At 39.6% G+C, this 14,601-nt stretch overlaps 1 protein-coding gene across 6 annotated transcripts in view; it reads left to right on the top strand.

Annotated features, from left to right (window-relative positions):
- The window catches only part of EBF1 (early B-cell factor 1), a 298,865-nt gene that overhangs the window by 268,937 nt on the left and 15,327 nt on the right, over positions 1-14,601 (top strand). For all 6 annotated transcript variants that reach the window (XM_019535303.1, XM_019535301.1, XM_019535300.1 and 3 more), the window contains exon 9: positions 14,252-14,317. In XM_019535303.1, coding sequence (XP_019390848.1) covers positions 14,252-14,317 — 66 coding nt within the window. The remainder of the gene's footprint in view (positions 1-14,251; positions 14,318-14,601) is intronic.

The raw sequence follows: 14,601 nt of genomic DNA, 5'->3' as shown, positions 1-14,601 counted from the left end.
TATATTCATCTTTTATGAAGCATGTGTAGTACAAAATTGACTTTGCAGCCTTTAGCAAGCTGTCTTACCAGGTTTAGAGGCTGGTTAGTACGGTATGGCGTGTGCATATAGATAAATCCAACACGCAGGAGGTTCTGATCAAGTATTATTTGCTATCCTTTTGGAAATATAATAAAAAAATTATTTATTCTCTTCCATTCCTCCCCCCGCCCCTCCCCTGAAGCTTTTATTCATTCCAGCATTATTTACAGTTAAACATGCAGGCAAAAAAAGATCCAAGTGTTTTTAAAATGATTACCACTAATGTTTCTACTTGTCAAAGTGCTTAAATTTTCCTGCACTTTGTCTAAAAACTTAGCACTGTTACCTCTTAAGAATTACAAATTTATAAGATCTCTCCAAGCTGATTTACAAACACTGCTGACAGTTTATGATGAATGATGTTGCAGAATGTGCAATATGTTTCTTTGTTATTTCTATACGTGTATATATTAAGGAGCAGATTAAGAAAAGAGAGAGCCCCGTCTGAAAGAAGCCCTTGAGTGAGAGAGCACACGCACACGTCTCTCTCCTGTGTTTCCTCCTAAGTTCCTACTCGGTTCACTCATCCAGTCGAGCACAATTGTTCTCTGTGCATTTTCTCCCACCATATGGTATCCTCATTACCATACACTAAGGGTCCATATGGGGAACTTGTGAAGTGAACTGTATTCATTTTAACTGCCAGATGAGCAGCCTTTTGCTTTGCAAGCTTAGCTTAAGTCATCTGCTGTCTTTATGTTGTTATGGCAACACAGTACCAATAAAAAATTCTAATCTACTGTAAGTGTCTTGGATCACCGTATTTTAAATGCTCGCCGTAACTGTCCTCTAAGTGAGGATGCCTGTTCTTTCAGTATGACAAAGGGTTATTGTCGACTCCAGCAGGTGGCAGTAAAGAAATTATTTCGTTTTTTTTTTCTTTTCTGGAAAAGTCAGATGATCCCCAAACGGCACATTGCAGACCGACTGGTGGGTCAGCCCTTGTCAGGGCAGGATCGTGCCTGCAGCTCTTAAAAATCAGATCCTGAGTTCCCAACCGAGGGTGGCGGCAGACATGTCCCTGAGGTTTGGAGTGGGGAGAAAGGGAAATTCAGACGAAAACATCACTTCATTGGAATTCGGGAGCTTCCATAACCACGCAGCTGGGTTTTTGCTACATTCCTGAATTACTCATTCAAACACCAGGCTAATTAAGAGTACCTTAAAGTAATGGGAGTAGGCAGCAACATCCTTAAATATAAATCATTTTCACCTCTGCAGGCCACATGATATGTTGCATCGCTGTCTCCCTGTCTGTATTGAAAGTGAATGTTTGTAGTCTCAGTTCATCAGTTCACATTAGCCTCATGCTGAATATTTAAACACAGAACAATTTGAACACACCATGAAGGGAGACAGTGACTGCACTTTCACTTGGAACAGCAAGGGCTCATCTAATAATAATTTAGTAAATCAGCCATTTAGTGGCTCAGTTGTACACTGCCTTGTGCCAAATAATATTCAGTTCAACTGTATGCTGGTAAAATTGAAATTCAGACTCAAGTCACGCGGCACTCTTTTGCTCAATGGAGGGATGAAATGGAAAATCGCCCTCCCGATAGAGCATTTGTGTTTAGTGATTTATCATAAATATAGCCGAGCGACAGTATGAGTAGGACTCGGTTGTATGCGGTACAGCATAGTCCAATTACGCTTCTATTGCTTTAGTTCCTTATGCACAGATTATTTGTTAATTCAGCGCTTGCACTTAAGTCTTCAGCTCATTACCTATATGGAAGAGGGGCAGCAGCATGGGAGGGATAAGCAGGGCCACATCAACAGGCTCAATTCACCACCCCCCCATAGCAGCATCCCGAACCACAATGCATGGCTCCCCGTGGGCCATGCCCTAAACCAGAAGCCACTGTAACTGCAGCCAGCTAACCTGCTCCTAGCACTGCAGATTTGCACTGCAGCAGTGGCAGTGTTGCATTGTTGGGCAAAGGAGAAGTGCAGCATTTGCATCCTCCTTTCACGGGTTGTGGTACATACTGTGATCATCCTCGCAGAAGTCCAACAGGACTTATTTCATTCCTCCATCCTGAGTGCAAAGCATGTAATCACCCTTTTGCAGCCCATTCCCCTGCCCACCCTCAACATGCACCAAGGCCAGATCTACCTACTCAAGTCATTCCTACCTGATCTTTCCTACCTGAGTAAACCAGCACCTGGAAGATGAGTACAGGGAGTAGGAAATGACAGAGTTCTCTGGGTAATGGTGTGAGTGACATTATAATTGTCTAGCACTCCTTAATTGAGGCATTGCCTGTGTATTCTTAAACTTGCATACAAATTGGCCTTGCTACATTGCTTTGAGGGCAGTGGGACATCCAGAAACAAAGGCTAAGTACAGATCGTCAAAAAGCCTGAGGTTAAATCAATTCAATCTTTGCAGGTTAGTCTAAGCTGCGTAGATTGAACCAATAAGTGAGTGAACAGACATTCACTTTTGATTCCAGAAATGCAGCCACTTGCCTGCAGAAGCTGGGGGCTGCTAGAGCACTCCTCCATGCTAGGTTGGAACAGACAGCTTGGGCCAAGGCTAGCCTGCCCACCCTGAGGGGGAGGGGGGCCCTGCAGGGCAGGAGCAAAGCATCCTGGGATGCTGGGGGGACTGTGAATGACCTTGGAATCTGAAGGGGATTTGGGACAGAAGTTCAACAAACCAATTTAAACTAAATCAGTTCAGTCTGATACTACATCTATCCAGGTTTTTCTTAAACTGGTTTTGGCCATTTTGAAAGCAGTTTATGTGCGCTGAACTTCTGTTATGTTACAGATTGGAACTGGTTTCTGATCACTTGTACCGGTTTGTGTAATTTCTGTCCCTAGCCAAAAAGAGCTTCTCTACAGTGGGAGAGCTCATCCTTTCTGAGGGGTAAGTGTTTTGAGAAGCACCTGACATGCCTTCAGGGCTAAAGATATAGTGAGACTGAGTGGAAAGACATGTTAGTTATGATTGCCTGAGGATAAGGAACTGAGTTCCCCATCTCGCTCTTCGGCAGACTCCTTACACTGCTTTGAGCGACCTTCATCATCTTTTGTGTCTTAGCCTCCTCATTTGTAAAATGGGGCAAGGTTTTTTCTCACTACTTGTTTATTTTAGCCCTTTAAGCTGCTATCATGGCCTGTTCCATGTCTTAGACCCTATCGGTATGCTTTATAAAAGCCCCTTTTCCCATACTCTACAAACTTTTGCCCAGCTGGCACAAATAAGGGCCTTTCTTCACCTTACTCAGTCAACCTTCTTGTTCAGGAAAAAAAGCCTGGAGAGGCAGAGAGAATCCGGGTGCTAGATCAAGGGCATCTCTCCTGGAGGTATAGGGCAGGAAATGTAACTCAGTAGCAAGGTGGGTGGAGCGTTGTGGCGGGAAGGCACGGGAAAGGTGTGCAACACAATGAGGGCATTTGCCTCCAGCTTCCATTTCTAATCTAGTTCCAGGTCATAAACAGTGGTCGGCTTTCTGATGTAAAATATGAGCGCTGTATATTTTGTGCAACACGCTCCACCTGAGCAGTAAAACGCGCGCCCGGCTTACCATCATGATGCCATTTAGCAGAGTGCGCTAGAAGCAATAGGATGCCGTTGTCATAACTCTTCTAAGAAATACAGGGCTTCACAATCTATACTTATCTGCTGACACTTGAAAAGTCAAACATTTTGGTAAAATGAATCAAGCAGTAATGTTTCTTTTATGAGATCTCCTCACAGAAAGGGAAGGTTTGGCACCATTTGGAGATCAAGCTTAGTGATCCATCATAGTAAAGTCAGCTGTCCCAGGCAGCTTCTCAGAGGTCACTCGATCGAACCGCTGGCTCTTACAACTATATTATTGCTTATGGAACAGTAATTGAGGCACCATGGCTAAAAATTACCTGGTCTAATAGGCAGTGAACAATTTGCACTCAATACAATTATAAGCCAAATCATTCATTTCATAACACTTGGACTAATTTATTTGTTGACCTTTTAATATCCATAGCTCTTCAGTAGTATTAACTGCAACTCAGACAAAATCTCCTGTTCATTTTACTTTCATTGATTTTTTTTTTCCATTGAGGCAATAACAGTTGTTTGAGTACAACCTTTTCTTTCTGTTGTAAAAGTCAATCATGTAACTTATGTTGATATAACTCATCTAGACTGAAACATCTTCCAAGTAAAATAGAGAACAATCTTATCCTACCTGTGTAAGTCAGGATATGCGTTTTGGCTTTGTTTTAAGCCACATTTTCAGGATAGATCTGTGTTTACTGATGATGCATTAAGACATTGAACAATGGGGAAATAGGACCAGAACACAGAATCATTATATAAAGCAATGCTCATCCATGCGGCATATAATAGTGTTTAACATTTGCAATATTGAAAATGTTGGAATTTCAGAAGTTTCAGTTTTTGGTCAAGCTGAATATCTGCTTATTAAGAATAATATCTTTGTTGGGTTGTATGATATAGTCTTATGTAGCCCAAAGGCCCTTCACTTTCTGTACAGACTGAGGCTGCTCAAAATCGTCCAAATTCTGAGTTTTCAACCAATACAGGCAACCCCCACTTAGCGCTCTTAATTGGTTCCTGTAAAACAGAGCGTTAAGCAAAACCAAAAGTATTTGATGACCCAAGATGGTGAGCACAATTGTTTTTAATGGCCCAAGATAGCGACTGTGAGTGTTATATAATGAAACTCGCTGAGCGCTAAGTAAAATCAGGTATCAATTTTGAATGAGCATTACAGCGAAATAGCGCTAAGTGAAACAGTGTTAAGTGGGGGTTGCCTGTATTTTTATTTTTATTTTTTTTGGTTGGGAAAAATATTGAATTTTTTTGGACAAATTTTCATTGAGATTGAGAGTTTTCAGCACCATAGCTGTGTGATAGTTTTTGATTGTCAAAAAAAGGTTAGAGGAATATTTATTTTGAAAAAAAAGGAAAACGTTTTTTGAAACATTCACATGAAATTTGTTACCTTGCTTTTTTCCTTTTTTCCTTTTATTATTTTTTTGATTGAGTCTAATGAAGACTTTCAAACAGGAATCATTTCATTCACCAGTCGAAAGGCAGCCATGTCTGCTTTTCCCAATTCCAGTAGAAATTCACCGTCATAAGGACCCTGTTTGCTTTGGGTTGCTACAGCTAAATTTTTAAGGCCACAAGGTAAAAAAAAAATCTTTTTGTTTCTGATAATCAAGAAAGTTGAAAAAAGTCTTTTAATGGTACAAGCTGGGAGGCACTTCAGTGAAGTACTTCTGCTTGAGCTAAAGCCTCTCTCTGCAATAAAATACTATTAAGTCCTTTGAACACATAGTTATAAAATATAATTGTTACACATTTGGCATTTTATGCTTCCCTAGAAATTACCACTTGGTATCTACACCTAATCTATGCTCTGTCTTTTCATTTCAATTGGGTCTGAAGTGGTCCTTCGTTGTAATGAGAATGCCCCTTTCAAGAGACTTTTTTTTTAATTATACCGATGATAAAATGTAAGTGAATGTACTCATTTGTAGGGGTTATGACTGAGCAGTGTTTTAACTGTAATACTAAAACCTACCAACATTATTCCAGTCTCTATTTCAACATTTTTATGCACTCATTCTGGGTAGAACATAGTAGAATATTATTGTAGGTCAGAATCTCAATCCTTCTTATTTTTCAGTTTCTATATTGCTATTAAAGCTGAACTATATTTCTGAGTCTAACTAGTCACTCTTCTTATAGGAGATGTACAACCCAGAAACTTTCATTGTCAGAAAACAAATGACAGTTTCTCTAATCTTAGCTCTTCCCTCTTGGGTTTTTTGTGTTGTTTTGTTGTTGTTCTGTCTGTTGGGATTTCTAAATGAACAGCATGTGTGTATATATATATGAGTTCATATATTTTTCCAGAAAATAGCTGCTAAATCACTTATAGATATCTATATCTGTATCTATATTTATATTTATACCTATCTTATATAGCTATCTATCTCTATATATAGAGATAAATATATATATATATAGAGAGAGAGAGAGATCTCTCTATATATAGATCTCTATATAGATATATATCTATGTGCATGTGTGTTTACATTTAGAACAAATACTCATAGAAATAAGTGCACCCATTCAAGCAAAATACAGAAAATGATGCACAGCAAGAATATAATTAACACTCTGTGTCCCATGTATTGGTGCTGATGGATATTAGCTAAGGTTCTGGCCTAATCTAATTATAATTGGATTCTTTTACAGATTTAAATGTGGGCAAGTGGAATATGTCACCCAGTAAACTCCTGATATGTCCTAATGTGCTAACTTTTTAAAAGGGGCGGAAATGTGGCTCACAAGTGCAAAGTGGTAGAAAGTAAATGTCACCCCCCCCGATTTCACAGTGCATTCTGCCACTTGCACCTCCGACATTAAAATCCTTTTCTGAAATGTTGTCCCCAAAATCTATATCAGATAATCCCTACTAATAGATAGAAGAATTGATTCTCCTGAGTAAGCCTTCTGAAAGAGCTAGCTCAGTGATGTCTATCAAATGTCTCAGAATACAATGTTTAGGCATTGACAGTGCAGTTCCTATCAAATTCTTACTATATTCACTGAAGTCCAGGCCCTCCAAATCATTCAAAACATTCGTATTTTTCCCATAAAGGAACACTGACATCTTTCCAAAAATCCAGGGGCACGGAGCGAGTGCAGTAGGAATAAGAGGAACAGTGCTGCTTTTCTGCAACTTTCATCTGCAGCTGTTTTTAAGGCATAGGAATGTTAATGCTGCTGAGAGTAGCTGAGTAAGAGCTATCGGGAAATCTTACATATGCCAAAAGGAAAAACAAACCTAGAAAAACTCATTAGACTTGAAGACTAACATCCGCTTCAAACTATCACAGGTGCCAACACAAATAGTTTGGGGTAAATTTTCTAAACAATGTGCATGAGTTTCATTACCTGCTTTTGCTTGGCTTTGAAATAGTACATCTGTAGGCATCACCCAGGCATGGGACTTTGTAAATTTGTTTCCCCACAATGCATTTTCAAATGAAAGTAGCTGTGACAACCCTTTGATGTAATGGTTTAAATAGAAACACTGCTATCAATAACATACTCAGCTGCATTTGTGCAAATGGGGAAAAAACCTGTTTCTTGACTGTAAATGAGACACGAATTGGGTGCAGTATAATCTTGTGGGAGTATGGCATTCTGGTGCAAGAAGATGGCTGGGTTTTTTAGAGCCCCTAGGTTGAAAGCTGATAAGTAGAACTGAATGAAGACTACATGAGTCTGACTTACCTTGTGTTCTAATGCTTTTGGAGATTGTAAGAGACTGGGGATTGAACTTCTCCTTCGTTGGAGGTTTTCAGGGATAGGCTGGTTTGTCGTCTGTCTCGGGTGGTTTAGGAAGAGCCCATTCTGCATCTGTGCAGAGACTTGGACCAGATAAGTCCTGAAGTCCCTTCCAAACCCATGACTCTATGACTCACTTGGGTGACATAGAGGTTGCCTTGGGAAATCAAACATGGCATGGAAGATTGGGTTGCATAATTAAAGAGGTAGCTGTTGATAGACTGCTCGCTGCCCTTTGGAGATCAGTGCTAGAGCTTTCTCGACAGTGTGAAAACTCACTCCTTTTCTTGATCTTGATGGTGTTTCAGACAACTGGAAATGCCAGAGAATTTCTCTGCTTGCAAAGAAGATAGATATCTACCCCCTTTGGGAGTCTTGACTGTCAGCTCAAGTGCTCTAGGATCTGGATAGATGAGAGTTTGATGGATCAAAAGATTCCAGCCCTATGATCTCGGTAGATGAGAGATTGGGTTTATGGATTAAAATTTGACGTGCTGAAGAGCTTAAACATGAAGTTAAATATGGCTTTTGATGTCCAGTCATCTCTGTTTGCAATAAAGAATAAGGTAGAAGAGGATATGACAGGACAGGCTATGATGTCGCACTGGTGGAAATTGTTCTGGTGACTTCAGTAGGCGCAGGAGTCGATTGCCACCTGAGTAATTTCCTACTACATGTTCCTCTCCATCCACCTTTTCCCTGTTGATTAGAAGACCTAACATAAATGATGACTCCCTCCAACCTTAGCAACAGAACTATTCTCATGACTTGGCAGATACTTTGGTTGTTGATGCCAGACTCAAATATCAGCGTATTTCAAAGGTCCTACATTACTGCCCATCGAGACCCTGCACTCCTGAACTTCAGCATCTTTACCAGCATTGTTACATGACCAGCCAGACTCCACCTGAAATGCAGAGTAAAAATCGTGGGTGCTGAACCAACAGGAGATACAGATAAGAAGTTCAACTCTCAAGGACAGACTGTTGTCTTTAATTTGCTTTATTTTTCTTAGCAGAAGTATTTGCAACTCTTTGAACAGGATATTGTTTTCTTTATCAATCTGAATTTATCACCTTTGTGGTTCAGAGGTATCTGAATCATTGATTCTCACCGTTAATGGTTAGGTGCCTGCTTGCATTTGCACTTTGGTGTTTGTTCTTTTTGTTGCCTCATATCAGCTTTCCGTATTTTATTTATAAGGTCAGCTTATTACAGAGCAGGTGGTAGGGTCATTTAGTGCCTTAGAGTCTGGCTGTGATCCTCAGTTGGGAAGGGGCCTGTGGAAACTTAAGTGTTTAACTCTGAGAATAAATCTGGTTTGTTGGTATCTGCCATCGATTAACCCATGACACTGGCATGGCACATTTCCATCTTCTTGCTGATTATTAAATTGTTATTATGGAACGTGGACATCGTCCACCTCAGTTTGTTTGCTCACCACTGAAGTTTTAATTTCTATGCGAGTGGTGTCATCTTTTGAAGGATCTCTCCTGCCCCTTTACACTGTTATATTTTCAGTAGTTTACTGTGTTTGCTGCAGATTACATATCTTAACATTTCAATTGCTTATACAAATGATTTTCTTTTTCTAAATGCCAACACTGAAAGCAGTACGATAAAACAAGATGCACCGTGTACATTTGGAGAGAGATGTTTTCTTCCTGGATACCATAAGAGATGGCCGCTCTTGACTGGGTTGACCCTTTGGTGTCTGAATTAAGAGTTGCAATGCTCTTCTAACAGGCAATCCCAGTGGTTCTTTACTAAAACTTCATTTTTCATTGGTATTCCTTGACTGAAAGTTCCCACAATTTTATCTTTATCATTAGATCATGTCTATTCCCCTATGAAATGTAGTGCCTATGCAGGCTATAAGGAGAAGTCTGCAGACTGGCAATAGTTCTAACCGAGACAATAGTACCCATTGACCAAGACAAAAGCAAAGTGAAGCCAAGTATTTAATATTATAGTTTTGACTTGACATTTCAGAATGTTCCTTTTCAAGGGAAAATATTAGCTAGGGACTTATTTTCAGCATTTTAGCATGGCATGTGAACTTCTGGTACCAGTGCCCATGACATGAGGAAGTTCGGAGGCAGAGGCAATAGGTCAGCGATGAGAGTCAAGGAAGTATTAATGACATCATCACCCCTAAGCACTCTCTCAGAAGATGAATGAGCTCTCTCTTGTATTACAATGCTAAAGAGCATTAGAAGGTGATATGATATCGAGACAACACATAAGATAAATGCTTCGCAGTTTGCTAGAACAGCTTTTTTTGCCAGAACATAAATCCTTTGGTGGACTCGGGAATACAGCGTGTGGTTGATGCGCATCGTGTACAGTGGACAGCTCCTTCGTGACAAAATTCATTTAGTTTCAATGAATCCCTCAAATGTTTCATGACTTATTTAGATCCAGCGTTTTTTACAACTCTAAAAATACCCTAAGTATTCAGAGCTCAGTTAAACCCACAGTCCACATTGGATGACATCCCATATTCTTTACTACTCACAACATTATACGTGAGCAAAAATCAACAAGAACGGGAAGCCTGTTGTCTTTAAAAGTGGCACAAAATATAGCCATCATGATGAAATGCAATCCCAGTGAACCATCCATGGAAAACATTTTTCATTCGGCAGACAAGTGGTGCAGCAGACAAAGCACTTGGCTTTTAAATATGAGATTATAATTCAGTTTCAAGTAAGTTTTCTGGTCTTGATGTATACCTAGTGGAGAGTTACATCACAAATGGAGAAAATGAAGTTGGACAATCGCTGTAGTATTCACTCTAGATGAATTCTGCCAGAAGTGGATTTAGTTTGAATCTAATTCTCAGGGCTCCCAAAGCAGAGACCTTCTGGTACAATAATCATTTCCGTCCTTCAGTTCCATTGGACATGCAGCATCACGGCAGACTTTGTTTCCAAGCTTCACCCACTGCTGCTATTCGCATTTGAAAACACCCACTAATATTTTAAAGAAGAAAAACAGCTGAAAATGCCTTCAGTTCTGCCAAAAGTACTGAAGAGTATTTTTGTTTCATGAATTAAGGGGAAAATGCATTTACATAGTTCCACAACAGAAATCAGACTGCAATTTGGGTGTGAAAGGGGTTAGATAACAGAGCTGCATGCAGTGGTCTCCCATAATGAATTTAAATATCAACTCTGCCTTTGTTATTTTTTAACAATCAGTTATTTATTATTTTTCTTAAACAAAAATTGTGCTCCCCCCCTCCCCCAAAGAAAATACAAGGCAAGGAAATCCTTATATTAGCACAGGCTAATTGCTGCATATTCTTTTACTCTGCACCCAGAGTAGGGAGATTTTCAACATAATAAAGGAGTGAATCTTTTCTGACAAATTTCTCATAAATTAGATATTAGGTTTAGTCAAACTCTCCAGAAATATTTGGGCTTGCGTATTCAAATGGAAGAACCTTTATATGACGGCCACTTTGTGCTGTGATAATCTACATTCCTAAAATGGAAGCAAAGAAGAAATTTCAGGGAACAAAAAAGTATATGGGACAGCAGCTCCTGGCATTTCTTTTTATAGCCTGCCAATCTCACTCGCGTTTCAGCGTCCGGCTGTCTGTCTATCACCACCGTGATAGTACCATACAGTATCAATTGGATTTTAAAAGACATAGATCTTTTATATTAGCTGTCCTTTTTTATAATACGTTTTACAAATTTAATCAATGCATTTTAATATACTATATACTTTAAGTGCAATATACAATAAATATTCAGGCTTCATCTTAAACATGCTTTAGCCTTTAAATTGTTAAAACTGCAGTGCCCTTTCAATCTACTTACATAATGTCATAAAATATACATTTCAAGGTAAATGAAGTCAGCTACTTCAATTTAGTCCCTCAAACTGGTAGTAAATGAGAGGTTAACACTATGGTGCCAAACCCATTATTGAGTAAATTTAGCACCTTGGACAGCTCTGTAAAATCTTTATTGCTTTCCTGACCTGCTCGTCATGTTCTGTCTATGTGTTCAGTGGCTCTCAGCTCTGATTGAAAGGCAATATATTAGATCCCGAACACAAACATGCTCGGGGGCTGGTTCACTGGGAGCGTAATGACATGGAGGTGAGAACAATTTTCTGGTCACCGCAATCCAAGCACCTTGCAAGGTCTGCTGCTCTAACTTATAGAGGACTTTGGGGGCTCCTCTGTTGTTGGAGTAATAACTACCACTCCCGCAGTAATTTAAGTGAAGCTGCAAAAGTTTAAATTGCATTAAAAAGTTAATGTATTTAGAAGTAGACATCGCGGCATTTTATTGTGCATTTTTAAGGCTGGTGCGTTGCCATAAAAGCTACCGCCAGCTCTGGAAGGAAAGATAACAGTACCTGAAAAAAGAGTTTTTGTGTAATGCGCACCCTGTGTGATCTGAAAATGTCATAAACAAGGAAAAGCTTTTATTGTGGGAACATGTTGTTTAAGAAAGCACAAAACTCCAGTTTACAGGCTCTGGAAATGTTAAAAAATATAACCGGTAACTAGCTGGAAATGTTTAATGGGACTTTTCAATCTATTCCACAATGGAAAATTAATTTTATTTGCATGAAGTATGATAAGGTATCCAATAATCTGCAATCCCTTAAAAATAGGAGTATGTTTTCAGATTGTTTGTAGCAGCTTTATGAGCTTTTTACCCCTGTGCTTTTTCTTCAGTCTCCTTCCAGGCTCACTTCAGTGTGATTTTAGGTCAGCACTGCATAGATAATTAAGATTTGTGGGGTGAGGGGAGATGGAATAATTTTAATACTTTGGGGTTGTGGCATTTTAAACTAACAATATTAAACAAACAATGTGTGGATCCTCTACCAGTCCCTGCTTTTTGAATTAGTCAAATATGCAGAATGACTACTTTTCCTTAAATGAAATGAATCCATGTTTGCAAAGTCAAACACCTGCACAATAATGCTTGATTTAGAAATACACCTAGTGCAGGCTGGAAAAGACACAATTTGCCAAGATGATCTTTTCCCCTTTTCTTCAGTTTGAATTTTTAATAGGAGGCAAAAAGGGCTGGGCTGGGAGTCGGCAGTTTTTAAATGGCTCTTTCAAAGCAGCACAGCCTGATTCTGCATAGGAACAGTATATAGTCAGTTCATCTGCTATTAAATTATTAACTGCTGCGGTCAAAAAAACACGGAAATGAAAATGCTGTACCTGCCTAACTTCCATTTTTTAATGTATTGATTCCAAATCCATCAATTATATAATGCACCTTGCATCATGTGTGGAAAATAATTGAAATGTGTGTTCTGAAAGAGGAGTGGAGAGCAGCTTAAGGCAAGCCTAAATGTTTACTGGGAGTACAAAAATCCTCCATCTCATTTTTGAATTTAGGACATTATATATGTCATAAGTAGTTACTGCAGTATGACAACTATTTTATCTTATATTATGGAGAATTTAAAATTGAAAAAAATGCTAATATGCATCTAAAAGCTTGTCATGTGAAGAGTTGTTCGAGGATTTTTGAAGAGGTTATGGTGACAGCAAAATGAATGCAATTATATCTCTATTTTCTGATCAGAGTCTACAGTATATGAAAATTGAGCATTACTGCTTCTTTTTGGTATAAAATATCTCTATTGTGTAAAATATTTTAAGTTAAACTTTTTTAACTTTATACAAAAGTATAAAGACCTCAGAATTGGTGCTACATTTATTTTTGTAAACTACTTACAGAAATATGTACTTAGGTAGCATATATCTATAGTAGGAAAAAACACTCAGCTGCTGGTAGGGAGAAATATACTGTTTTATTTTAAAGAAATTATGCAGGGGGGTTTTTCCAGGCCAGTAGATATCTGCTGGATGCTCTGAAAGGGTAAGAAGGGAAATTGCATTTGAGCTTAATTTTGCAGCTCTTTTTTTCCAGTGTCCTGTCCCAGTTGCTAGAGTGGATTTCTTCATGTTCAGAAATACAGACCAAAGAGGAATAGCATTACCCAGATGTCAGAGGGAGATACTAGAGGGAGTAACAGAGCTTGAGAAAGGAGGAAAGGAGACTTCTTAGTGGAACTGGGCACAGAGATCACAACCTGAGTGCACAGATATGGTGATGGGAAAAGGGACAAGCAAAGTAACGAGAGGTAGAGAGGTGCCCAAAATTCAGAGCCAATGCCCCACCTCTCCTATCCCCTGCTCCCATGCAGGAGATTCTTTGAGGCGTCCTTCCACACTACACGTCTGTGCCTTTATGTTGCGGTGGTTTAAATGTGCTTGTTTTTTTAACCTCCTCTCCTGCATCACTCGCACATGCACGGTTTTAGCTCTGACCCATCACACCCCAATGCAAACCGCACAACTTGAATGCTACATTACCAGTAGCACAGGACTGATTAGATATCCCTTGCATGTGGCCTGCCTGAGAAGGTCACCATTCCTATGAAATGCAATTAAGAACAAAATAAACACATCTAAGGGATTCATAACAGGCTCTGAATGACATTGATTGCTGTAATCTAGCAAATGACCTCAGGATTGTATTCTGCAATAAACCTATGAGTGGTTTACAGTGCAGATGGCAGAGACAATTGAGTGATGTATTTTGTTTTGCAGCAATGATAACTCTCACCTTTTGACTTGATTAAGCATGTGTGCGAATAGGATGAACCAGCGATTTAACATTGCTCAGTGTTTGCGGAGCGTTGTTTCACTAAGGGTTACCTGTTTGGCGGGGGAGCGGAGAGGAACCTAGAGCAGCCTCTGGAGCAATGCAACGATTACAATGAAGTGCTTTTCTTGCATGGCCTTGATCAAACTCTGAGCAGCACCTCTGTTTTTTCTGTTGACAGGAAGTGATATTGAAGAGAGCAGCTGATTTGGTAGAAGCTCTCTATGGTATGCCACATAATAACCAGGTAATTGCATTTATATCAACCCCCTCAAACCTGAATACGCTTCATTCTGGGATATGCCGACAACTCGAGTGGGGAAGGAGATGCATAACTGTAATGGGGAAAGAGGGCGGATGTACAGAAATCAGCTGTTTGTCACCTGCGGAGGCTCTTGTCTAATGTCACCAGCATGTGGGGGGAGCGGCGGGGAGTGGCTATGTACTGAGGATGCTGGGTTTCTTTGTGGTTTGGACTTTTATCCACAGGAAACCAGACTGGGGTTGAAATGTCCAGCCTTTTCCCACAAA

This window comes from Crocodylus porosus, unplaced genomic scaffold (assembly GCF_001723895.1).
Source record: "Crocodylus porosus isolate Cpor-Errol unplaced genomic scaffold, CroPor_comp1, whole genome shotgun sequence".
Classification (NCBI taxonomy): Eukaryota; Metazoa; Chordata; order Crocodylia; family Crocodylidae; genus Crocodylus; species Crocodylus porosus.
The sequence above is the reverse complement of the archived record's forward strand: the minus strand, read 5'-3'. Positions and strand labels throughout refer to the sequence as shown.